The sequence below is a fragment of the Xiphias gladius genome, chromosome 20, assembly GCF_016859285.1.
Source record: "Xiphias gladius isolate SHS-SW01 ecotype Sanya breed wild chromosome 20, ASM1685928v1, whole genome shotgun sequence".
Taxonomy (NCBI): domain Eukaryota; kingdom Metazoa; phylum Chordata; class Actinopteri; order Istiophoriformes; family Xiphiidae; genus Xiphias; species Xiphias gladius.
Window position 1 is genome coordinate 11,811,247 of NC_053419.1, and position 27,668 is coordinate 11,838,914.

Genomic DNA, 27,668 nt, shown 5'->3' on the forward strand with positions numbered 1-27,668 from the left:
TACTCACACAGTTTCATCAATCATTATTAGCACATAAATCATCATCACCATAGGTTAGACCTACTCCATCCCTGCATTACCTTACAATTAAGTAAAAGGGAAACCTTTCACAATGTGATATTTCCAAGGAAATAAATGGAATACATTACAGTATTATTCATTACGGGGACATTTTAGATATGCTGTCTCTTAAGGATTGTATTTTCCTCATTCTGAAACATTACACAACTGCCCCAATGATTTAAACATTTAAATATAGCTGATTATCACAGGTTGTATAAATGAGCATCTATGCTTAAATTCCATCTAATGATGGTGCCAGACTGTATACAATGACAGATGTGTACCATCTCTTAATAGTTCATTTACATTTCAATCGAACAATAGATTCGCAAATAAAATGTCTAATACAGACATGAATAGTCAGAAAACATCAGTTCATCATATGTTTCACAATCAACAAACAGGATTTTTTCCATACAATATAGAATGATGAGACACTTTCTTGTCTAATAAAAAATTTCACCAGTTTCAGCAAACTCTCAAATTCAAAACAAAGAAGCAGACTTAGAATATACTAAGAAGGAAACATACCACAACAACAACCAAATGTGGTAATAACAATAATAGTAATAACAATATAATTTCTATTAAACAATAATTAATTTTCATGAGCAAACAAGTAAAATGCTGCAAGCAAACTTCAGCACTTGACGTGGCCACACAGTGGGCATGTGCAGAACTCTTACAGCGCTGGGGTGTGTTGTATCACAACTACAGAATCATCAGTACTCCTCCGCCATCACAAGAGGGACTATATCACATGCATGAGGCAGGATGCAGGGAAGACAGGGGTGGTGGGGTGAAGGAAAGTTGGGTGGGGTGGGGTGGGGTGGGGTGGGGGAGGTAGGGTTGGGGCGGGGGCTGGCACTCACTGGCTGAGTGCACCTGCTGGCAGTGATGGGGTGGAAATTAGTGCAGTGCAACTAGCCACTACAGCAGTGCTCAATAGACTCTTTGAAGGAAACAGGGAGTATCACTTAGACATAAGTTCAATACTCACAATACTGTTTTTACATACGGTAGTGCCCAGCCCTTCCCCATGAGGGCAAGAATAGCAAAGCCAATATTGATGCCGAGAGGCAAAAGAAAACACTGGCTAAGTAAACACTGGCAAACAATATAATAGGCGTTAACACTTGAACCCATTTATGCTTTGGGTGAAAGGATCAGCTATCAGCAAGTGAAATTCATGTAAATGCTTCCGCAGAATATTTAAAGTGATGAATATAGAAAAAGCAAAAGGAGCTGAGCAACTTAAGTCTTCCCTGAGCGGTTCAGACAGACAAGGATCTAGCCTCCTCTAATGGAACAAAGCAGAACTACAAGAGAAGTATCTTACTCATCAACTTGACTGAGCTTTTCCCTCCTCGCATAGTGCACAGCTGAGGAATATGAAAAGCTATAGGAAAATTGCAGGGATTGATTGTACTGTACTGTACACAACATGGCACTTAACGTTACATGACTTCAAAGGTGAAGTTGTAAACAGATGCAGAGCGACAGTAGGTAGCTGAGCTAATTTCATGACTTGGAGCGGCTAAATCCCTGCGCCAGCTCTTGCCTTTTACAGTCAGAAATTAACACTACAAAACATTTTCAGAACAATATTATCAAGTCACACTGAATTGTTCAGTCCAACTCTTCACTTTCTCTGCCCGCTTCTCTCAGCAGTTGGGTGGAAGATAAGACAGAAACCCAAAAAGGTCACTAGTCCACCATTTCATTGTTCATTTTTATTATTAAAGTTTTAAATTGTAACTCAAAAACCTTTCCTCGTATGTACAGCCATTCTGCCATCCTCTAAAATGGGATTTAAGATATAACTTGAGGGCAAGGACATTGCTGCTTGCCTCTCATGATGTTTTTGAGAAGGTACAGTATCTGAGGTGAGAGGAAATTGAAGAGGGAACTTGAAAGATTCAACAATTAGTTGACCCTCATTTTCTCATTCTACACAAATCTCATAAGATTTAGAATAGGTGTAAAAAAAAAAAAAAACTCAGTGGAGTCTCCATGACATCAAATCCTGTATATATAAGATGGGTTCATGTTTCATGCTAAAGTCATTAAGACTAAACCACACATGACAAGATGCCTCATATCTATAAAAGTGAGTGAGGCAAGGCTGGTCTGTGTGGGAATCACCCATACTGCACAAAATTACAGTGAACTAGACTTTGGTGAATTACAGTGTACTGACGACAGCGCATCTGATGCCCAGCAAAGACAGAGAAACATTAGACAAGATGATCAGTTTCACCTCTGCTATGAATTAAAACAAAACAAACAAAACACAAGTAACAAAGATCCTGATACAAAATACCCCGACAAACAACTTCACAGAAGTTAGCAATGCATAAAATAAAACAAACCAAAACTTTTTAAAATGTTAAACAAAGATATAGCATGAAGAAACAAAAGAACTGATGTCCCTCACTCTTTTAGGCTTCAGCTTGAAAAATCACGCGTGACCTCTGATGTTGATATTGTTTACATAGTACGTAAATGTGACTGGACTGGAAAGGACAGAAAAAGCCATGGGCTCACGATTACGTGTAAGATAACACCTCTGAAATAAGACAGGGGTCTGTCAATGAGCCGGGACAAACATCACTGTGGAGCCCAATGTTTGGTTTTGTACAACACCAAGGAGAGAAAGGCCACTGTATTGCATGTTTGTATCTGCTGTATGTGCATGTAAGTTTGTGCACACATGTATCTTGTGTGTGTGTGTGTGTGTGTGTGTGTGTGTGTGTGTGTGTGTGTGTGTGTGTGTGTGTGTGTGTGTGTGTGTGTGTGTGTGTGTGTGTGTGTGTGTGTGTCAGCAGAATGAAATGCCAGTGTCACTGCAGGCACACAAAGATGAGACGATAGTTTTTGACATGGTTTGTGAGTTAATGTGAGTTGAAGAGAGCTCGACTAAATTAGCTCCATCTCTAGTTCAAAATACAATTTCATCCCAAAAAGAACTGCTTTGTACTCTTTAGTTATGCAGAATGAGTCAAATAAGAAAATATGTTTAAGGTGAAAAAGTAAAAAAAAAAACCCCACACATCTTTACTTTGTTCATCTCTCGTGACTTTCTGTGATCAATGATCATTGACAAATTCAGTTTATGAATGTGTCATTGTGTCCTGTGATCTCGTGAAAGTCGAGGGGAATTCGGAGGTCAACATTTAAAAGATCATATGACTCATAAAAGACAGAGGCTTGTTTCACTATCAGTATATTGAAGACCTCTGTTTTCTGCAGTTTTTTTTTATTTTACTGGAGGGCAGCAGTGCCCTCCTAATTTTTGCTCTCAGTATTATAACGTCTATCTCTCAATCTTTCAGGAAATACTGTTGAAACTGTGTTATGCAACATAACAACAAAGGCTATAATCAAAACCAGTGGCCCAAACAAATGCATTAACATGTACAGAGATAGAAAGACATGAAAAACAATTGTCAGATATACGTAAGGTGGCAAAAAAGCTTCAAAAGGGGATAAATAATGCCAGGTTTGTTGAGAAGGCTATGTGGGGCTTGATTGTAAAGCAGTGCCTTATCAAAGAAATCGTGCAGTAAACTGAAAAGTGGCATGACTGAAGAAACTTCACTCATCGTAAATCCACCTACTGTATGGAGTTTTGCTGTCTGACAGACCATTTGTCTTTGTCAGCCATGATGAAGGACAACAAACTGGATGATGTGTAAACCTCAGGAGTACAATGTCAGGTAAGAGAGAGAGCAATCATGTGGTGAATATGCTGTGAGATCCCCAGCCTTTCTCCTAAATGTGACCAGGATTTAAACTGCAAACATGGTCAAGTTCAGCATCTACTGTTAGGACGGTCTGATCATGTACCTTATTAGGCGTTAACAGTGATATCGCTAAATTCTATGTGGAGCTATACATTGGTGAAAATGACCACTTAGGAGGCAGGACAGTGTGTTTTCTCTTTCCCCTTGTGGTGTGGCGCAGCACAGACTGTTGACCCATATCTGTAAAGTTTTATTTAGGCATATGATTTACATATATGAAGGCTGGAATTAAATGGTATTCACTTTAAACAAAATCTGGTTGTGGGCTAGCGGCTTAGCGCTAGCATGATACAGGTCACTGTCTGACTTTGCGTCCCCTTAGCTTCCGTTGAGCAGCATCTCTGTCCCGGTTGTTTCTGGACAAGCCCGGGTGGAAGTGTCCCCCAGTCGAGACGGTCCAGTCCGCAGCACCAGCTTGCCGACGCCCAGACCTCCTGAGACCAACCCTCCAGGAGAAAGAGACTTCCTGGAAAACAGAAAGAGAGGAAGGTAGGATGAAAACAAGGAGGGAGAGAAGAAAAAAGAGAAGAAAAAACTATGTGCAAAGCTTCTGTACACTGCCAGCTCATCACATTAATATGTCTGCCCAGTCAAAAACGCCTCAGAATTAGGGCCATCCTGTGAAACAGTGGTTACCATGGTAATTCACCTGAAGGCCATCTTTTTCAGCAGGTGAGCATCCATCTTGTCTGTCGCGAGACCCTCTGTTTGGTGCTGCTCCTCTACAGGGGATGAGAGGAGGGGAGAGGAGCAGGGAGGCGGGAGGAGGTGGGAAGCATCCTGAGACTGTGGGGTAGCCAGGTCTAAAGACTCCTAGGAGGCAAAGATGTTAAAAAAAAAAAAAACAGAAAGATGAGAAAGAGGTTTGGTTGTGCTTGAACGTTTTACATTTACACTTCAGTTATGCATAAATCATACATCTTAAATGTTCCAATCTCAGCGTTGGATAAATCCAAACACGAGCTTCAAAACAGCCCTGAAGATATGGGGAATCCCTCTGGCCTAATAACCTGCATAATCACACCAACCTGAGACTTGATCTCCTGGTGGTCTGAGTCCTCCATGTCCAGAGCACACAGTTCGAGCTCAATGTCTCGGTCCGGGTCTGGTTCGCTCTCAGCCCGGTTCCGATCCTGGCTGTAGGCGGTCTGACGGGCTTGCAGATCAGAAACAATTTTCTCTCCACTGCTTATTGAAGTTCGACGGCCGTGCAGCTCTGATGCACAAAGCTGCTCACTAGAAAACACATTCAGGTAAAAACAAACTTAGAACTGTCCTCTGGCTTTCAAAAGGTATAATGCAGCATATTTAACAAACAAAGAAAATACGGTGAGTGAAAAAGCACATTCTTAGTTTGAATAACCTTTATATCAGTTGAAAGACAATAATGAGGGTAAAATAAAATAAAACACATACCATCGTAACCATGATCATTATTAATAACAAAAATGGTGATTAAAAAAGCATGTCAGTAAATCGGAAAATATTTAAAAGTGCATTAGAGACATCCGTGCAGAGGGCTTTCCTGACTCCTTTTCCTGGCTGCCCAGTGGGTCTTTTGCAGCTCTATTTTTAGTCTGACCACAAAGAGGAAATGACTGCTGCACAGTGAGATAGGAGAGGGATGAGTGAGTGGGAGTCAATCACAAATTAACTTCTCTATGTGCCACACAATATTCAATGTTGTGTGGCACATATTGTTCAATTCAATATTTAATACTCAGTTCTTTCCATGTGGAGTTTGTACACTTCCCCACAGTTTGACATGAGGTAGAAAAATAAATCCTGCAAATAGGTTTAAGAAAAACGATTGTGTTGTACCTCTCTAGGAAACTGGAGTGGCTGGAGGAGTCTGATCCTCTGGAGCTCCACCTGTAGTCACTGTGATCCAAGCGGGGGTTGTAATCTGTAATAGAAACACAAAAATATATGTAAACAATGCAGACAAAAAAAATCAAAGCAACACAATCTTTTTTAAATGATAATACTAACTAGGAAAATAAAGAAATACTTGCGTGTGTATGCTTTAAAGATAAAGGAGAGTGAAAATCTAAAACAGTTGCATAATCATAACAGGATGAAATATACAACTTTTATACTAACAGTTGAAAGACTTTAAAAACAAAAAATAAAATCGGATTAAATAAAAGAAATCCAAGTAACAACGTTATTAACGTGAAAGATAGATTATAAAAGGCAAAGACAACATGCCAGAGGCCAACACTGAAAGTTAGACTATAAAATTGATTCCTAGAAGAGACTTAAGAGATGATACTGACGTGATCTCCACGAGCAGGTCATTCCAAAGTCTCATCATATAAAAAGGAAAAAACAACCTTATTTTACAACCTATTTAATGCCACTTCTCTGCTCTTTTCTCCTCTCTCTCTCCCTGTTCCAGCTTTGTTTCATCCTTGACTTCCTGTCTACTTTCTTCTTTCCCGCAGTATTTCCCACACCTCTCATTTCTCCCTCCTTACCCACCTTTAAAGTTGATGGGCGTGGTGCTGGCACCGCTCTGGCAGGCTGTGGCTTGGACAGGGTCAGTGGTGTGGTAGCCCGTGCGTGACGCCCTGGATATGGCACCCCACTTGGAGATAATGGGCCCCTCGCTAAAGGGAATGATCGGGTCCTCGTCTTTCAGGCGGCGGTAGTGATCCAGCGAATGCAGCCACCGCTTCCCGACACTACTACTGCTAACGCCACCACCTCCGCCTCCATTACTGTCTAACTCCTGCATGAGAAAAAAGCATGGACGCCGTTAGAAAGGGAGCACGCTCTTCCACACACCGAAACAGGCATTGATACTAAAGTGAAACTATAATTTGTCTTTGGATGTGAGTCTGAGTGTTTGCCCCTCCTTGTGGGTGTGGGAAGAGTCTCACCGAGTGCTCTGAGCAGGAGTGAGCTGAAGTGTGTGTGAGTGTTTCAGGCTCAAAGGGGCTGAGGCAGGGGCCGATGGTACCACAGGACCACGGAGAGTAGTGCGCTAAACTTTCCTCGCCTCTGAACCTGCACTCCACGCACTGGCCTCCGCTGCTTTCCACATGCTGACAGAGAGAGAGACATTTAAAAATGATGGTGAAACATATTACTTTACTTCCTCTGTGTGCGCGGGACTTGACACGGTGCTAGATCTAGAGCTGCGACCTCTAGAATGATCTAGAAGTCACACCTTTCTGTGCTGAGTTTGCATGTTCCCCACATGCCAACATTGCTCCAATTTTTCTACACAGCCCAAAGATATGCAGATCAGTTGAATTGGAGACTAAGTTGCGCGCAAGCACGAGAGTGAGCCTGTATGGTTGCCTGTCTACGTGTGTCAGCCCTGCGATAGACTGGCGACCTGTTTAGGGTGTACCCTGCCTCTCACCAAATGTGAGCTAGGACAGGCTTGCAGCCCAACCCCAACCCTGCACAAAACAAGCAGGTATAGACGATGGATACAGGGATGGACAATGTCGCAAGTCAGTAACTGAGTTATACACAGGGTATGAGTTTAAGGAAGGCTCATACACCTCATATACCAGCCTTGGTTGCTTGCTAATTTGGATTTATGCTGTCACTGCGAGTGCTGACATGCTGCCACTTTGCTGTCATCCCCGTGGCAAGCACCGGACATCATTGAATAGAAATATCCGGTCTTTTTGCCCATGGTCTTGTTTGCTTATACTTGTTATACTGAGGCATTAAAATTGGATTGAGACCAATAAGAAAACACTTTAAAAAGTAGTTGTGGTTTCTTTAATAAGAGCTCCATTTTAAATTGGACATCTTGAGAAAAACATGTCTGATGTGCTGTTAAATAAAGCTTTACTCAGCTGAAAGCCTGAGTCACTGCTTGTTAAATTCTCTCCTCTCGCTTTCTCTTATCCTCTTTCTCTCTCACACACACCCACACATGCACACACGCCACAATTGTGCATTGCTTTGATATCTTCCTCTACAGTTGCTAAGCAACTATCTCCCACTTAAATAGCATTGGACACAGTCGAAATACAAGCTTTTCGGGATAGAATTTAATCCAACATATTTTAAAAATGGTAAAATACATAAGCAGTTCATTACTCACTTTTTCAGGTGGCTGCAGTGACTGTATTAATAAGCTGGTCATGGTTGCATTTAAATTTTATTGTCATGCCTATATCTCTTAATGAGGCTCTGTGTTTTTGTGTGTGTACATATGTTGTCTCTCTTATTTGCTTTCTACCTCAGTTCCAAAATCGACGGTGAAGATGGGGGAGGACTGAGAAGGTCTGTTGGTGTTGTGATGGTGGTGATGATGAGCCCACTGTTCCTGCTTCCTCCTGAACAGATCCTCATAGCCCAGAGGAACACGACCATAATCCTGACAACGGGACATAAATAAACATAGTCATATCAATAATATATTTACAATAGTTCAGCAATGATGCCCTTAGGTACCCAAAACGTCAGATCAAAGCCATAAATGCCAACGGATAATTAATAGTCAGAATCCAATCGGACAGCTGGCAAAAACGGTAATACAGTTCTTTGAGTTTCAGTTGTGTCTCAAAGGAATATCCAGATTTGTATCCAATCTTCCTCCATTGTTTCCCAAGTTTAGGTGCACTGATTGCATTTCATGTTTGGTCTAGGTCTAGACACACAAGCAGACAGAGGAGTCTTTCTGAAGATATGGGGGTGGAAACACTAAAAACAGCTGTACAATATAGTGCTTTGCAATACAACAACCCTCACACTTTAGATGGTAGCAGCTGTCATTTGAGTGGTTGTGTATTAGTGTACCTCATAATGTAAAACCTTCCTGGCAGGTGGTGGACAACTGCACTGTATTGCATTCCACTATCTGGGTGTTCAATGTTTGATCGCTCCTGCACAGCTGAGAGATCTTTTTCTTGGGTGCTGGCTTACAGTTTTGCATGACAATTGAATGCTGCAAGGGTTCAAGTTTCACTGCAAATCTCTATGAATCATTCATTTTTAACTTATCTAGATAAGGAACATATTGTAGTAGAAGCTTTTCCATATTGTGTTGTTTTCTTTTGCATCCACCATTAGATTATGTTACATTACATTATAGTATGTTGCCCATATATAGACTGTATGCCCATAATTTACAGGTATTGAGTGTGCCCTATATTACAATCTCTATCACAGGTAATGTGGTGTGCACACACAGCACTGCTGGTAAAATACAGTTTAGTATTGCAGTAGCCATACTGATAATGCTATATGATGATGTGAGAAGCAGAGAAGTGAGTGGAGGAGGCAGAGACATATTTGAGTGAGAAGTGGGAGGACTACAGAGGAGGCTGGAGCTGCATACTGCAGTTCTGTAGCTGGCAACGAAAGGTAGAGGTGAGATGATATGTGGGTGTGAAAAAGCGGGAGAAAAAAAAGCGAAAGGAAATGAAATGTTGCTGAAAAGAATGCAGCAATAAATCTGTTCCGTGTAAGACAGACCAACATCAGTTCATACAGATGGCTTCACTGGACAAACTGGATGTTACCCAAGAGATGGTTCATGACATTGAGAGAAAAAACAGTGAAAGAAAACAATTGTAATATTACCCTTAGCAGAGAAAATTATTTTTTAATTATTGCAAGGCTCAGAGTGGATTAACTCTTTTATAGAATGTCCACTTATCAATAATTAAACCTTTTTTTTTTTCTTTTTTTTTTTTTTTCTTTTTTTTCCTTTTTTTTAAATAGATAGGCACTTCCAGTCTCAACGTTGGAATAAACGTTGGAATAAGTGGAAGTGGAAGAAGCCGTAGCCTAGTACGGCTTCTTAGCCGTAATAGCCTAGCCTAGCCCAGCCTAGTAAAAGCCAGTTCATACAGTTTTTATCCGAATATGTGTCTTAAACTAAATGAGTGATACGGAAACTACATTGGACGTGTATTATTATTATCTGAAAATGAATTCCTCCGGCCAGTCAGAAGTGAGTACTGGCCATGGTTTAAGGCGTGCGTTATTTCACTTACCCTGTGTAGCCCTGCACGGTGTTCAGCTCCAGAGCAGTAGTTGCTATCTAGAGAGTTGAATCTCTCCCTGAGTGGAGGCTGGTAGACAGAGGAATGCAACACCTCTGGTGGCAGTGAGTTACTCCTGGCATCCTCTCTGTGGTACAGCTGTAATAGCAATTATCATCGTTGTCAATAAGGTTGCAAAAAGTTATATAGTGACATGATAATTAACAGAAGGCTCACCTGAGGCCTCCATACTCTCCTGCTGTCATAAAGGGGAGCATAAACCCCGTGAGCAGGAGCCAGAGGCCCATACTGCGGCTGCCCTGGGTGGGGATGGAAGGCAGGACCCATCCGATCTCTAGGTGGGTGTGGAGGGTACCCCGAGGAAGAAGAGGAAGGTGGGTGTGGCGTTTGAGGGTCACTGGGGTAGGAAGTTGGTGGAGGGCCAATAGAGGGTGGCAGAGAGGATTCTGGGACGTTGGACGATCGGAGGAAGCGAGCCATGCAGGGTTTGTGAGGAGGATGAAGAGAAGATGGGTAGTAAGAACCTGCTGGATAGGAGAAGAAGGAGAATGAAACAAGAAGGAGAGAAGAGAAGAGCACATTCATTTGCATTTTGCCAGGACAACAATTTTTTTTTTTTTTTTTTTTAATTTAAACTTTTATTTAAAAACTTGACTCACAGGTTTGTTGATAATGGGCCGTGTCATAAGCAGGGTGCGACTCCTGATAGTACAGCTCTGACGTTTGTGAGGGATGTGGTGCACGCAGCATGAACTGCCCATGTTTGGGTATAGGAGCACCACCATCAGCACGTCCAACTGTGGTCAAGGGAGACGACGCCGAGGAGTGGCTGACTGGAGTTCTGGGAGGAGAGATGGATTTCCTAATGATCAGAATGACGATATAAAGAGAAAGAATGAACACAGGCTGACCTGGATATACCTAAGGTCAGACCTTCCCAACGGCACATATAGTAAATGTTCATGAAGGATTATTTCGCTCTCAAATCATATGCAAATATCCAATGGACTCAAATTCACACATCAGGTTACTTGTAAATGTGTATTTGACTAAATTAATTCAAATATAAATCAAAGAAAAACACAGTTTTGACATTAAAATAATCACGTGAAATGCAATTGCTGTTACATTTAACGCCGAAAAAATAAATTACAGTAAAAGTTTGGAACCATGCATGCAAATATACATTTATATATAGTTTGTTTTTAGATTGTGTATTGACTTATTGCAATTATTTATCTAGACAAATCTGACTCCACATAAATAGTAGCGCTTAACTGGAAGAAATATTAGGCTGGTCATGGGGTTAATGCCATCAACAGAAGGTGTACAAGCATCATCGAATAAGAGGGCAAATAATCTTACTGTTCCGTTGAACCTGACGTGGTTCTGTTGGCGCCAGATAGCCCGTTGGACCCGTTAGCCCCACTGGACCCATTTGGCACCGCTCTCTTCATTTCCTCTATCATGTCGGCTCCTCTGGAGATAAGCTGGGGGTGAGTCAGGCCAGGAACTCCTTCTATCAGGGTAGCTGTATTCTCCCCTGTGCCTTTGAGCCCCTGCCCCACTCCTGCAGACACGTCTGTGTGGATGCTGCCCTCCATGGTGAAGGTTTTGCCCATAACCCCGGGTGCTAATGGAAATGCACGGCCCACACTGCTGCTCTTCTTGTTCCTCAGTCTAAATCTGTAGAGAGAAGGAAGGATAATGGGAAAATTCAGTACAATGGGGAAGGATTAGCACTGAATACAGTGCGTGTGCGTGCATGCACATGAGTAGCCTTGGTATTCCAATATTATTGCCACAGATGACCTCTTGTTAAATATATGATTAGATTACTAAAAATTGTATTAAAAGGGAGGTTGGGAGAGGCTGTGTAGTGCAGGTACATAAACATTAAATAATAACAACATACAATAACACAGTTGGACAAAGCAGACTTCTGTCTTATATTATATTTGCAACATTATAAAGCCTTTTTAAAAATCTGATTGTAAATGCAAGCTTGGATGATTGGAGTTCTCTTTTATCTTGAAAACAAACAAAATGGAGTCTTTCTGAGGTTATGTGAGGGCTCACTCACTTCTCCAGCTCATCCTGTGTGTGTGCAAATGTACAGTTGGTTCCTCGGGGACAGCCACCCTGCTGACGAAGGTCTCGGCACATGCTGGTCTTATACTTGCTGTTGGCCTGAGGCTGCAAAACACGCAGATACAGTGTCATGTGATTTTTAGTCATACAATTAATATCCTAATATTACTGAAACAAGGAAATAATTTAACATTCCACTGTTAGTTTGAGTCTGGAAGCTGTGGTGGCTTTCATAAAATTTGTGCGACACTTTATAATAGTAACGATCAGTTAAAAGTGTAAAGTTCATGTCAAGATTTTGGTTAATGTTTACTCATCACAGTGTTTACACGCTGGAGTGACTATTTAACTATATCCAAGGTGATATATTATTTATGTGCAGACTGTCACAACTCATTGCAAAAGATGTTGAAAAGGAAAAATCTTAAAATTTCATGACTATGGATGTCAAACAAATGTCAAAGAGACTGGCAGCAAGTCAAAGCCCACAAACAGGGATGGACAGATGACAAACATCATAAAACTAAAAAATATGATCAAGAGACTTTAATAATCACCTTTGTGATACGTTCTTGATGGAAAACAAATGTTGTGTTTATTGGTCGGCTGCCTTTCCAAACTGTCTGCCTCCAAAGTAAACATACAAAACTATTTTCTTTACAGAGCTCAAAACACGAACCGCTGAACATTCAGAAAGTATCATGGTATGTTCAGCCATCTTTCAACTTGTTTTCTAACATGGAGAAAAGTAAAAGATGCCTTTAATGTGGAAAATGGAAAACACAGAGGTGGGTTGGTTGGTGTGACGCCAATTTTAAATCAGTAATTTTGATTTCATCCCTTAAGAACTGAAGGCTTTCCTCCTCAGCATTGTTCACGGTTAAGGGCTTCATGACAGCACACCAAAGACGACTGATAGAAATTCATCATCCTTACAACATGTTTGTGTTTAGATATTGCACAGGTATTAATTTATTCTAAATGTACTTATATATTTAATCATTTTGATTAGGTGTGCGAGAATCTGTTTGAAAATAGTTGACACTGACACACAGGCTAGCTTCAGCCTCTATTGACTCCACTATACTACAGTATAGTCATTTTTAGAGACAAATGCATTTTCTGCAAACTGTTAAGTTATGTTAATGCTGTTGTATCTGTTTAAAAATTGATAGTTATTTAGTTAAGCCCACAACCATTACTCCCAACCCTTCACTTTTAGCGGCTAGAGACAATTTCATGTCCTTTCAACGATCTTAAATGTCACAGCCAGGAGGAACAAAGCGTGCCTGCTGGACCCTGAACATCTTATCTTCCACACTGATGGCCTTCCATAGTTTCTGGATGGAGCAGCAACACAATTCCTCCTCCCAGGATTGTCCGTCTTTACTATTCTGCACTTTTTCACCATTATGTCTACGATCTCTCACAATTGCTGCAACCCATCTCATTTGTTGCTTTGTTCTGATGTCTATATTAAATAATATATGTAACTAATACATGCTCATCCTATCACGTCCGTATACCTGTGGGGTGTCGTGGCTCTTCTTGCTGAAGTTCTGTATGAATTCCACCAGTCCGTGAACCACCAACTTCACAGCCAGCATCACACTTTCCAGCTCCTCCCATGATGGCACCGGGGCATCTGCACACAGATCAACAGTGCTGTCTGTTCAGTAGAGCGTCTTGTCACAAGGTCTCAAAAAGCCACGATATTACAGGAAGCTCAGGTAGCGGCAAGCCTGGAAAGAATTTAGCATGCATCCCTGAAAGAACTACAGAGATCATTGAGATTAAACATCCTCATACCATTAAGCCAGGGTGATTCTCTGCCTGACTTACTCTCTGCCTGACTTACTGTTTTCACTATCTCCACTATACAATATATTTACAGCAAATGACACCAAAAGAAGAGAAACGTGTCTTTTTTTCACGGTTCTCTGTATTAATAAAATGTAGAATAACAAGAGTCTACAGTAATTCTATCAGCTTTGTGAGCCTGTTCTTGGGCACAGCAGCGCTTTGAGCTAAATGCTAAGGTCAGCATGCTAACATGATCACACTGACAACGCTAACACGCTGGTGGTTAGATGGTATAACGTTTATCGAGTTCACGATCTTAGTTTAACATGCTAGCATGCTAACATTTGCTAATTAGCACTAAACACAAAGTACAACTGATGCCCATGGGATTGCCATTTGTTTTGCAGGTATTTGGTCATAATTGGCCAAATATTGGCCAAATTACAATTTTTATTTATTGACGGGGCTACATGAATAGGGACCAAATTTCATGGTAATCCGTCCAGTAAATGGACAAATTAAAATTTTGACATGCTGATGGCGCTGGATGAAAAGTCATGGGAATTATTACAATTCATCCTGGGAGGCGCCTGAATGTCCGTACCTAATGTTGTGACAATCCATCAAGTAGTTGTTGAGATAAGTTGAGAAAGTCGTGGTCCGACTGACAATGCCTGCCTAGAGCCACGACGCTAGCATTGCTAAAAATGTAAAGTAGCATCTCTACCGTCTTGGTATTGAGGGGTTTCCAAACAATTCCCGTTGGAGGTGACAAAGTAGCGCTGCAGGGATGCAATGTACAATAGGGGCAACATCCGTGACTGAAAAAATTACCTATCTGTGTTAATGTACATCATACAAAAATTTACAGTGAGGCAGATTGACATACTTGTCTGATTCTTTGTCATGATGCCAGAAACACTTGGTTGTTTCATGACAAGTTTAATAGGGTACCACAATTCCGAATACATTTCTCAGTTCCATAAGATATTAAAACTCAAACACATCAAACACCCTGCTTAGTCACTGCGCTTTGATTAATAAATGTGAAACACGTAAGATTAATCAGTAGTTTTAATCTTCTGTTTTGTGCTTGCTAATTGCATTTTGTTATATGAGTGCCACATCTTGCCTATTTTTTCTTCACATCGATCTCATTAATCTTTGTGGAATTGGACAAACACTGTATTGTGAGGAAGTGTTAATCATTCAGACTCATTTTTATTAATTCAGATGAATGCTGTTAAACAAAGTGAGGTACCTGGATTGTGGTCGATGTTGGCTAATAGCTCTAAGTGCGGTCTAAGGCTGGTGAGGTTGGCCGGGTCTCCTGTCCTCTGCAGAACGATTGTCAGCTCCTGGACGCTCTTTGCAAACGACTCTGGAGATTGCAACTGAAGCAAAAGATAGAAGAGGAGAGTCAGGTTTAAAAAAAAAAAAAAAAAGATGTATGTATTTCTCCTGTGCTTCTGTTCTCTACAGGCTTGTTAGTCTCACCATTTGAAATTTCAAAAGTGAGTTTATCAATAATCAACGCTGAAACTTATGCGGCAAATGAAACAAAAGTACCTTGTCAATGATGGACTGCATATGTGACTTGTGGACCAGGTCTCCGTACAGCAGCGAAGACCACTGCTCAGGTGAGATCCGTAGGCCTGCCTCCATGGCGATGTGGACAATCTGGGCATCGTGTTCTCTCCTGAGAGCCTCGTATGTACGAAACTCTTCCTTCAGCTGCATCAGTGAGGAGTCCTCATCGCGCTTAGTCACCTGAGAGGGAGGAGAGGACAGACGATGGAGTGAGAGAGATTTAAAAAGAGGGTGAATTGAGAGACAAGAGAGTGAGAAAAGAGACGAGGAAGAAAAACAAAGTGTGGACAGAGGAGATGGTCCCTTATTGTTTTGTGAGACTGTTGTCTCTTATATGAAGAAAATGAAAGAATAATCAGTCAAAATTTTAATTCACCCCAAAATTAAACTCTACTCACTCTTGTATATAATGTACATGGCACTTAAAGTTTAGTGAACTGCAGCTGATAATTCTACATTTTGGCTTGAACATACAGATTTAAAAAAAACTTTTTTTCAAAAGAAACCTACACAAGGAATTAGTATATCAACAAAATGTTTTAAGGCAGGACCTGTTTTTTACTGCATAATTTATGTTTGTACGGGCAGAAAATCTGAGTTATTGAGTTACTTAGGTAAGTATTGCAGTTATGAAAGCACAATGCAGATATAAAATATTAAAATGAATATGCTGCTTAACTTGTTTGGAGCACTGTCATGCTTGCACTTTGCCCTCAGGTACATTACAGTGTTTCCAGTGGCACCTTGCTGAGTAGCTAATTTTAGGTTGACCTATTCCTTAATAATAAAATAGTATTTCGGTTTGGGAGGTCCCAAGTACAAAGAGTCATAGCAGTTTACCTGTATGTGGTGTCCTCAGACTAATAAACTCAAATTCAGATCAGACAAAGGGATTCTCCCCTTCTCAGAATCTGCCCTATGAGTAATCATCATAAGACACCAGCTCACGTACTGCCAGCTCTCGCCAACAAATCTAGCAAGCTCAACAGTTAAAATAACAATTGAACAGAATCAGATTTCATCATTATTCGAGCTCTTGCTGCTCTCGATTCTCTAGAAAAACTGTCAGGTTTTCTTTCTCTTCCTGCACATTTATCTATCTTTCCCCGTATCTCTGTGCTGTCTGTCTCTGTCCTGCAGGGCGGGGCAACAAGGGCAAATATAGACTGCCGTTACGTCACGAGCAGATAGCTGGCATTTCTGCCCTACCAGCGATGTCTGTCATCAGATAACAGGCACAGAAATACACACACACACACACACACACACACACACACACACACACACACACACACACACACACAAAATATATCAGCAGAAGCCTGTATCCTTATTACAGGTATGACTTTTATCCAATATTAGATCTTAGTATCAGTATTTAGGGAGTGATAATACAGAACTTTAATGTCAGACTGGGTCATATTAATTTGGAGAACAATCCACAGTTGAAAAGGGGTTTTTCCAAAGCTCACTCAGACTAATTTCAAGTAAACCATTGTTTTTGCTTTTCTAATTTGCTGGTTTATTCAATGGATAATAAAACACTTAAGAATAAAAGTTTAGGAAAGACCTCCACAACTGATTACATAAAAAGTTACAATTTGAAGTACTGTCTCTGGGGTAAAGAAATATGTGGTGGTAAATGAGGATCTATTTAAATACCCTTCATGTAATCAGGTCATTTATTACGGCTTGGGTTCCTGGGAGAGCAGCAAACTGAGGTTCTTTTGTTCAGTTTGACATAGACTACATTCAAAGAGCAGCTAGCTTCTTATTTTTATAAATGGAACCGTCAATAGTGCAGCTTGCTCACATGTTGTATGTCCACATATTTGTGGGTTTATGGTGTATCCATGTGTGTATACTCATTCATGTTCCCTACACAGTACCTTGAAGCAGGAGGCCCTGTAGAGCAGCTGCACCACGTGGCCTATGCTGGTTTTGGAGGCCTGGGGAAACCGAGCCTCGAGCTTCTGGACTACAAACAAAACCAACACCTTCCTGGACAGAGCTGAGCCGTCCTCCAGAGCCAGTAAAACCAGCTTCAGTGCGTCTTCTTGCATAGCTGATGAGGAAGAGTTAGAGGGGGGTGTAGGGACAGAGTGAATGACAGCAAGAAGTGGGGGCAGTGGGAGGAAGCAAGATAGAGAAAAAGATTATAGGAAGGAGGTGTGAGGAAAGAGTCAGAGAAAAGTATTCAGCACAAACACATTCGGTTGCAGGTGAGGTTGCATATGTATGCAAAAACTCCAAACAATGCATATTTGAATTTTCTCCACTGATCAAACAAAGGCTATTTCTAACACTTAGAACCAGGTGTCCTCAGACTTTTAGATGAACTCTTTCTGTTATCATGATGAGAAAAGAGTTTCCCAGTCAGAATCTGCCCTATGAGTAATCATCACCGGACACCGGGTACCAGCACCAGCAGTCAGTTTGATGAGACAATCTAAATTGGGAATTTAAACAATTCAAACTCCTGGACACGAGTCCATTCGGCTACCAGTTCTTTTGAATTCACAGTTTTGATGTTTAACAGTAAAGTAAATTCAAGAGTAATTGAGAGTATTATTACTCTTAAGCTTAAATGGTTAGAAGATCCAAATGCTTAATCATTATGCATCCTTACAGAATCTGCGTAAAAATTCTGTTCACATGTTTTGTCACATGTATTAGCTTGCCTCACAGATTTATGTGTTCCACTAGAAGCATGACGCTCATCACATCACATCACTGATGTGTACTCTGTTGGTCATGCACACTCACCAGGTCCCAGGAACTGGCATCCTCGCGCCCTCACCGCTGCCCAGAGGTTGGCAGAGAGCTGCTGGGGGTTCTGGTGCTGCAGGATGAGCTCGGTTACGGTTCGTTCCCCCAGCGACCGGCCTGCCCGCACCGCCCGCACACGCCCCTCCTCCTCCACCAGCTGACAGTTCACCAAGGTCACCAGCTTCCTCTGCATAGGCCGACTGAGCACGCTGGGACTCAGGCTCGCCACACCTGCAGTAGGCGATACCTCTGTGATCAAACAGTGTATCTGCGGAGCTTCATCACAATGAGAACATTTACTTTAGTTATCAGTCATTTTTAATTTGATTGATTTTGTCTCAAAGTAACTCTTGTCTAATAAAAAGCAATGAAACAAAGAAACTTAATCCTACAACCCGAACCCCACCCAAAACCAATTACAACTAACTATGTAGGTGGATTTAATGGCCATTTATTGTATCTAACCTCCCACCAAATTGTCCCATTTCATCAGTTATGTTTTTTATGGAACCACACATGATGAAGTGTGAGTCGTCCAGATGATGTTATTAGCCAAAAAATGATGAATGCTACCATAGCACCGTCACCAAAGAACCGGAACTACTGGTCAGTTTGAATTAGGTTAATCTTTCTTATCTGGTTATGCAGGGAGCCGAATTTTCGTTCAGTACCATAAAAGCACTGAAGCTGTCAGGCGTCATGAGAAGTGCGAGAAGCATGAATGCCAAGTTACACAGGCTGCTCAACTGCAGCCCCCGCACAATGAATATGGAGAGCTTAATTTGCTTTCACAAACATCCACAGTTCTCAAATTCTTACATGCGCAAACATACACACTACCTTTTGCTCCGCTGATAGGTTTTAGGTAGAGAGCCAGCTCTTCTACACACACCCTGCAGACCTCATAGTGCTCCACCTCTGCTGCACTACTCAGGCTCACTGCCTGCACATCTGGGGCCTAAGAGGCACACATCATTGCGCACCCAAATACACAAGACATTGACACACAGAAAGAGGACAAAATTTTGAGTTTTGTCTCACTGTGATATTCTCATTTACCCTCGTATCAATAAACAAATATGCCTTCATTCTTCCTGACTCACCTGAGCTCCAACCAGCTGCAGCAGGGCGCAGTTGACCGGCAGCAGGTCGATGTCCGTGCTGATTGGTGTCTGATCAAAGGGGCAGGCTTTGCGGTGCAGTTTGTGTAGGCAGGTCTTACATACCGTGTGGGAGCATCCCAGGCTGATGGGCTGGTGGCCGCTGCTGTCAAACTCATTGTAGCAGATGGGACAGGACAGGAACTCTGTCCACTGGGCTGCCTGCACTGGCATCCTGCCACCACACCACTGAGGGAGGCGTCGCCAAGCTCAGGGGGAATGCATGTCAACGAGACCCGACAACAGCACCTGCTCGCCGACGGTGACTGTGAGGGACAGGACATAATGATGCATAGTAATTGATGTTTCAATAATTGTCTTCCTGTGAGGCACCCATAACTGGATGCTGGTATGCAAACAAATAATGAATGAGAATATAGTAAAACAAAGTTGTAATAATATAAATATGGACATTTATAATAGTTGAAAAATACTGTACATGAATACACACTTAAAATGTCATTATAGCTGCTTATAACTGCATCATAATTTGTTATAAACAACTTAATATAACAGTTTATAATTTATATTACTGCTTACTTGGTGTTAGAATTAATTGACTAGTCATTTGAGCACTAACTGGCATAAAAAGTACCACAGATCAAGCACCAAATGGCATAACTCAACTTATTAAGAATCATCCGATCGTGCATGTAATTACAATACCATATCCTCCACAGTAGCATTACGCTACATTACAAAAACATGACACTCTGTTTGTACTTTGTAAAAACTAAGAGATAGACAGACACAGCATATCGTACAAACTGATGTGCATGGTGTCCAGCAGATAAAGGAGCAGCTTCAATATTATTACTCTCTGAGCTCTGTCAAGTGCAATAAGCATTTAGCTAAGTACACAGGCAGTCTTCAGTCTCTCTCACCATAAAAGTCATAAATTTATTTAATCTAATGTGGGCAATAAAAGTGCCCTTTCTCTCTCACGCTCTCTCTCTCTTGAGAGAAGTACTTCCTAAAATTTCAACCCATATTATATAAAAGGCGGCACATAAATACCTCACTTTGAACACAATTTGTACTGTATTAGGTCCAAGTCTAAATATCACTCATCGCATTACAAACATGGACGGGAAATTATTTACATAACATCATAGAGGATTTTTTAAAAAGCGTACATTTTGGAAAATCCAGACTGTTTGGAATCAACTCATTATTTGTTGCCATGCTGAACTCTAATAGCCCCACTGATAACTCGGATACTGGTTTCGATTAGCTGATTCCCGCCTCCTGACTTCTTCACGGAAGAGGGTGAGCCAAATACAATGCGCAATAACACAGTAACAAGAAAAACAAAATTAACTGAATAGCACTAATTTCAAAAATAAATAACTCGCACAACTAAATTCATAACAAATAAATTACAGTAAACCAACTAGTTAGCTTTATTTTCTAAATGGACTGATCAACACAGTAACATATGTGGTAAGAGCGCAAAGGTTAAAGATTATTTAATAACAGGTTTAATAACAGGAGTGGAGAAAAATTGCCTCTTGGAGAACGCAAAAATAAAGGTCCAAGATTGAGTACTTTGTATTCATTTGAGAGCTTGAGCAGTCTTGCAGAATCATCTTGGCTTCCACTTTGCTCTTGAAAATATTCTTTTCCCTCTTCTATCAAATGAAGGCTGAGCTCATGTTGAATCATAACAATACTGCATGAGCACATCATCGTGCACACAGCACAGCCAGTATCCTCGGGTTGAGACAGAAAAGGCTGAATAACACCGACATAATGTTTCAAGGAAAGTTTGCAGGCCAAAGTCTTTGTCAGATGTTCCCAAGCGTCTTTTACAGCTGACTCTCCCACTGAGATTTTTTGGTGGGCACAGTTTGCAAGACTTCACTGACTTGGGCACAATGCTACGATACATGATATAGACAAATAACAAATTAAAATATAGATACAAAACACCACCTGCAGCATCAAAAAGTAAACTTCCATATGGATGGAGGGAAGTACTCTTGCTACTGCAGGATAAAAGACTAGTCTGTAGACATTAATTTTAGTTTGACTTAACTTTCTATATTTTCACAAAGATAAGCTGCATCTGCAAGAGGAAACAATATTCAAAGGTGATTTTTATCAAGATGGAGGAGAGATTCATGTTTCAGTTGCCCTAAACCTCATATTTTGATAGGCGTGTCAATCTTTTTTATGTTTGACTATATTGTCTTAAAAGCTTCATAAATTCACTGCCATCCACCTGAAAATTAACTTTGTCCTCCAGCAAGTTTTTGTAATGGCAAGAACTGCAGAGGCTACTGAGAAGCAAAGGGAAGTGGTTGGTAGAAACCAGTATGGTATCGAAGGAGCCAGTGACTGACAGAGCCAATGGACAGCTAAGTATGTGGGAGAAGTTAATGTCATCAGGTATAAAACAGCCCCCCCGCCCCCAATAACCACACCACTCATATTCCGGGCAAAGGTTCTATGCTGATTTAAGCTTACGTTTGATTGGTGCACTTTCTGAATTCTAGTCACTCTTACTCAAAGATTCCACTTTGTACATTTTCTCAAAACATTTTCATGCCAGGAAATGTACCTCCTCTTACATAACAGTACAGTACAATGGGGTATTTTTTTTTTTTTTTACACTTTCTATGACCTCCTGCATGCTATTTGATGTTTCATACCATTAACCCAAGGCAAAATCTTACATAAATACATGCAAACATAATAGAAACCCCATCATCCCTTTGACTTAATTATGCGAGGTGTTCTGGACACAGCGTGCAGACGGCGAGCACCTGTTGCTTCCAGGGTCCGTTGCATCTGTTCGAACTGCTCATCGAAAATAAGAGGTGGGTCCCTCAAAGGGGAGGTACCGTAAAAAAAAGGCTTGAAAATGATCTATTAGAATGGAACACAGCAGAGATACAGTAAAATAATGCGCAAATACGTAAGGAGATGAGTAAAAAGAGAGAATAAAGGAGATTGGAGAGGACAAAGCACCTCAGTTAACTGACTATACGTTGAAAACTGACTTTGAAAATATGCCTCAACCAATGTGTGTGATTTTGAGAACCTGTGCAGCCAAAACTCGACCTATTTAAAAAAAAAAAAAAAAAGGTCCATTTCCTCGTCTATAAACACTACAGTGCATGTCTGTGTCCCGTGAGAAAAACCATAACACACGTCTGGATACATACCAACCGAAAATAAAGGCTCCTCGAGTTTTTTCTAGGAATTGTCTGAGCCTGAAAAACAAACTTTTATGAAAAATGAACCGAGTCCTTTTACATTATGAAGGTGCTGGCTCAGACAGTGCAAAGGAAAGAGAAAGAGGAACTGTGCGCATTACGCACGAGTTGTGCGTCGCACTACACTACAAATATACCCAGGGTTTCGTCACAAGCTGTATTTTAATGTCTGCCATGTCGGATATACTGTATATGGCGATGTGTCAATTATCATACCGGTTATACGCACCTTCCGAAATGCCCGCAGCTCGCGGTGCCCGCGTTGCCTCCTCGGCCGCGTGGACAGCGCCGCTCCGTCGTCGCAGCTCATGTTTCCTTCCGCGAGGAGCCCATATATAACATCGATTACGGCTATTGTAGCCCACAAAGTGCCGAAGCACCGTGTGAGGAAGAGCGAGTGGGGGGGGGCGGATTTGGAGATAGAGAAATTGGGGAGTTTTATCTTGGCCCGTGAGCCTGGATAAAACTCTCTTTCTCTGTGATCGTGCAGATTAGGGAGCCGTGCAAACTCCGGGGGCCACTGTTAACCGCGATTGACGGGCTGCAGTCACGTTGGCGGCCACCTGTTCCTGCTCTGAGCAACTGCTACATCCTGTTTAACTGAGAGTCCGCTGGCAGACTACAAGAGGCCTGGCCTTAGCTCCTGCTCTACCCCTGTCCGTCTCTCTGTGCAGAAACTCTTCCTGCACACACAGACACACACACACACACACACACACACACACACACAAGTCGTTACACTGCCACACCACAGTTGGATTAATAATATGGGTTAATACCTCACATCACATGGGGAGTGCAAACTATGATGTAAACAAGACTCCCATTGCTTGCATGAACAGATCACTACTCATGTATGCAAGCACACAGTAAGCCCCCACAGTCATGAATAAGTCTAGTCTTGTGACAGGCAGAGGTGGGTGTGTTGTATTGTTACAGCAGACTTCAACTTCCTCATCAGGCCCCTCTCCCTCAACAATTATTTTAAAATGAGGAAATCGACACATGAGCTCCGTTTTCCTTCTTTCAGACTTGTTTGCGCCTGCAGTTTACCTGGAGTGTGTTACTTGCCGCTTTGAAGCAAAGGAAAACTTGTGGCTCTGCCATTCCGAAGATACCCCAGCATCAAGAAAGATGCAGCACGGTTACACGTCCACTTTTAAGGGCTAAATATCCCCAAAATAGTTGAAAGAAGGCTTTGTGGACCTAGGCAGTGATTTGCTGTACTGGCAAGTTGAGCCACCCACTCTGCTGAGCGGAGGATGAGAAGTACATTGTGTCTTTACAGCCAACAGTTGGCAAGCTATCATCTGGCTCAGGACAGTAAGTCCTCACTTGGCCCCCCTCCGTGTGGGGGAGGGCATCTGGAGTTTCCTTCGGTATGTCTCTGACAGAAAGAGAAAGAAGGAGTTTGTTTTGACAGTGTTTTCCAGGACTTTTAGGTAAGAAATATGTTTAACCTTTCAGCCCATCCTCACTGTTCAAGGGTCTTTACGTTTGGACTTAGGGTTTGGGCCTATGACGAATATGATTGGGTTAAAATTAGGTTAACTTAAGGGTAAAGGTTGATGTTCTCGCATTGCCAGACCTTCTCGCCATGGTTGAGCAATGTATTGTGCACAGTCCAAGTTTTTGCCACAGTATTCAGTCAGGAGCACGTAGCTTGTTAGCTTGACTCCTTGTCATGGACGTTTCCCATAGAAACAGGGACTCTGTAAACAGCAGGGCAACTGGAAGGGAGCACAGAAGGAGGCAGAATACAGCAGTCGGCCAATGGGAAGGCTTATCAAAGTGGTACACAGACACTAGACATGAAGCATTAGTTGGAATAAGAGCTCAGGTTAGGCATGTTGTAATGATGGATGGATTTGGTTGTTGTTACGGCCTCCTCACACCTAAAGTGTGTGTGTATGTATGTTGCTTTCTCTGGGCATCCCTGGAGGCACTAGTCTCTGACTGTGTCGTGACATTTAACTGTCACTTTGCAACTCCTTCTTCGAGTATTTCTGTAGGCCCCGTAGAGTGAGGCGCCGCGGTTACCTCTATAGTACCCCGGTATCTGTAGAGAGACATATGAGGGACATGTACCACATTAATCTGTGTACAAAGCAGGTGACTAATGGGTCTGTGTTAATTGGAAAATAAAGTATTTGGATTTGAAGCCAAACAATAACAGTTTATACAAAATTAGAAAATCACTGAGGCATTTGATGTGTTTGACAAACTGACATGATACATTAGCTTTGACAGGTACAGGTTTGGGTCCTCCTCGTGGCCTAGAGGTCCAAAACACAGACCTTATAAATGCAGATCTCCATCAGGATTCTGACATGAAGAACTTTTTTTTTTCTTCATCCTCTCTCTCTCACTCCATTTTTCCTGCCAATCTACACTCTAAACTATTAAATAAAGGCAAGAAAAGATCCTAAATAATCTAAAGGTGAAAGGTTTGACCAGTTTGTAGGGTCACAACAACCAGTAGCAGCGATAAGGAATGAGCTGTTCCAGGGTGGTTGAACTAGCCGTGCGTCATCTGATAGATGAACGATCGTAATCATATCATCCCAAAAGCTTTTCTGCTACACATGAACACACAAATGAACATGCAAATAGAGGTAATAAATGGATGCATGGTATATGCACTACACACACACACACACACACACACACACACACACACACACACACACACTCACACACCACCATGGAGCATGAGTTGAACCTGAAGCAGTGGAATGTGAAGTAATACGAGGACTCCTTCTCAACATCACCCCAGAATTAGAACGCTACATGTAGTGAGTGAGTGTGTGTGTGTGTGTGTGTGTGTGTGTGTGTGTGTGTGTGTGTGTGTGTGTGTGCTTGTGAGAATAGGCACATAGCTGTGTGGTGTCACTGCTTGGTGGTTTCACCGGAGATGCGAATTTCTGACATCAAGGTAATTTACAAAAACTTTTCAACAACCGAGTCACTACTTCTCAAGAAGTACATCAGCACAACATGATGAACACAGTTAAGTCTCGTTCTGCAGTTCAAGATAGTATCACTACTGTAGTTTACTCACTTTATGAAATATGTGCCACTTGTGCACACAAACAGAAACACAGTGCCAGCTTTGGTTTTTAAAATCCACTTTGCTTCACTTTCACAAATGTGCGAATGACCTTTTAAATTCCTCCCCAAGTATATATCACATGTCCCATGCGGCCCCCTCAGAAACATGAACTACAACCAGAATTTTGACATATACCAGTTGTACAGCCTTCTGGCAACAACATAGTGGGTAAAGCACAAACACTGAAACTTCACACCCACCACATTGCTGGAAAAAAAACAAAAAACCCTGAAATACTGTATTACCAGTTTAAAGTTGAGCAAACTAAGAAGAACATAAATTGAGCCTGACTCCTACAATGCATTTATGCTGACAGCAAATTAAATCCGATTGAGTTTATATGAACCAAAACTCTAAACTTCCTATTTCTGTTGGTTTAGGAAGCAGCGCTTTTCAGCTGTAAAGTGAAAACAATGCCTGTAACCACAGTAAGCAGATAAATGATGAAGGGAAAGTTAAACTTTAACACTGGCAACTGACGATGCCTGTTAATCCCTTGAAAGACTCTCAACAGGCCCACAAACACCAGTTAACAGCACTCTGGGAAGGGCAGTTAACAGAACACTGTTGTACAAGCAGTCTGTGACGAGAAGTCACACAATATCACACCCCATGCTGGCATTATCCCAAACATCATTTAGATTTTTGTTTCTGTGTCGAAAATCCCCGGTTTATGAGGTGACAAAGTGGGTAGTTTTCCTTTGATATTTGGCTTGTGTCCTTCCATAATTTATTAGGGGATCACCACAGTTGTTTCAACATGTCTGCTCACTTGTTTTTGAGAGTACAGTAGGGATATGTGGGTCTGTGGGATTATTTATTCATTATGCCTACCGTCACAGTGTGTGGGGGTAGTGTCTGAATGGGAGGCAGGGCAAACATATAGCTCGCAAAGCCGCTGTATTATGCAGCATGTATAGTAAAGGCCTGCTGTATTACGCCTGTGGAGATGCGTCTGCAGTAACAGGAGCTCGGCAGTCTTCGTCAGCCATCAGTTTGTTACAGCCTTGGACAATGTCCGAATATCAGGTCGCTTCCAGCTGCAGATCAGCAGGTTGTACCTGGAGCAGCCGCCAACGTGACAGGCTGCTGCATACTTAAAGTTTAGGATGACAGTGCTGCATTTCAGGCTGAAGGCTACAGTAAAGAAGATGCAACACTTGAGCTAAAACTACCCCGCCGCGGCTCGGGGATCACTTTGAGCGATCTTCCTCTATAAATTTCACATTTGCACAAATTCCTGTCACCACGCCTGGGACGCGGCACCAACCAGTCTCCACCATTACAGCAGCAATAGCTCCAGTTTCACGTTGCGTTTTTGGGCAATAAGTGCCTCAACTCTTGCTAGAAAAACCCTGGTTTGCATTCGCAGCTGACTATAAGCTACGGGCCCGTAATTTTCAGTTCAACCTGCCTTTTTATAATTTTCCATCGGCACCAGTTGCAGAAATTGGTGGTCAGCTGGTAGCCGAATAGATCCGGGGCTAATGATAGAATTTCTGAGATCTGTGGCTGCTAAACGATGTCTAATTTTCGGCTGAGGAAAAAACAAAAACAAAAAGGTAAACAGCCCTACAATGTCAAAGGCTTTACACATCTCAATTAGAAGAGGAGAAAGTAGCGCGCACATCTGGATAAGTCACTTACCTCACGCGCTACACCACAGCACCAGAATAAACATATTCATAGACATCCACAGGGGCGCATCAAAAATAATAATAATAATGATAAAGAAATCTTCATCAGATGCAGAACAACCGCAGCAGCAGCCACCCCAGAGAGACACTTCTTGATGCGAGAACGTTATGGCACTGCATTTCAGAGCATTACACACAGGTCCCTTGGTCCAGTTTTGGTCCTCTGCCCCCTCTTTAGTACGTGACTGACACGTTCGCTCAGGTACAGTGAGCCACACACCCTCAGCTTGACAAACTGGGGCTGAGAGGAGGGGGTTGTATCGCTCCGCCGGTGATGGTGGCTGAACTGCGCCTCCGACGCGCCGCCGGGAAGCGAGGGGAGGCAGCCGCTGCACGGCTACACATCCTGCATCCTCTGCCCGAGACGCCGGTCTG

At 42.0% G+C, this 27,668-nt stretch overlaps 1 protein-coding gene across 5 annotated transcripts; it reads right to left on the reverse strand.

Moving 5' to 3' along the window:
• Nucleotides 1-915: 915 nt before the first annotated feature.
• rc3h2 (ring finger and CCCH-type domains 2) lies at nt 916-27,625 on the reverse strand. 5 transcript variants are annotated; one of them, XM_040156923.1, is made up of 20 exons: nt 27,244-27,625; nt 19,207-19,529; nt 18,944-19,061; nt 18,101-18,334; nt 17,224-17,399; nt 15,314-15,514; nt 15,006-15,138; nt 13,468-13,586; nt 11,934-12,046; nt 11,216-11,536; nt 10,510-10,712; nt 10,067-10,377; nt 9,842-9,988; nt 8,080-8,217; nt 6,755-6,919; nt 6,354-6,603; nt 5,691-5,775; nt 4,898-5,105; nt 4,519-4,682; nt 916-4,335 (listed from the first exon to the last, which is right to left on the reverse strand). In XM_040156923.1, exons 2-20 carry the CDS (start codon nt 19,435-19,437, stop codon nt 4,188-4,190), a joined length of 3,465 nt encoding a protein of 1,154 aa, XP_040012857.1. In that variant the 5' UTR covers nt 19,438-19,529; nt 27,244-27,625; the 3' UTR covers nt 916-4,187. The 5 variants fall into 5 exon arrangements, with proteins under 5 accessions (XP_040012857.1, XP_040012855.1, XP_040012853.1 ...); XM_040156921.1 differs by having other exon boundaries at nt 10,510-10,691; nt 18,101-18,379; XM_040156919.1 differs by having other exon boundaries at nt 18,101-18,379.
• Between the last annotated feature and the right edge of the window lie 43 nt (nt 27,626-27,668).

What these genes read in the sequence shown, in the direction of transcription:
- rc3h2 (XM_040156919.1), bottom strand. Translation starts at nt 19,437, where the DNA reads ATGCCAGTGCAGGCAGCCCAGTGGACAGAGTTCCTGTCCTGTCCCATC. An exon ending in ACAGGGCCTCCTGCTTCAAG is followed by an intron (nt 15,515 to 17,223) that starts GTACTGTGTAGG and finishes CCTCCCTCTCAG; the next exon opens with GTGACTAAGCGCGATGAGGA. An exon ending in CACTCCAGTTTCCTAGAGAG is followed by an intron (nt 5,106 to 5,690) that starts GTACAACACAAT and finishes TGTGTTTTCTAG; the next exon opens with TGAGCAGCTTTGTGCATCAG.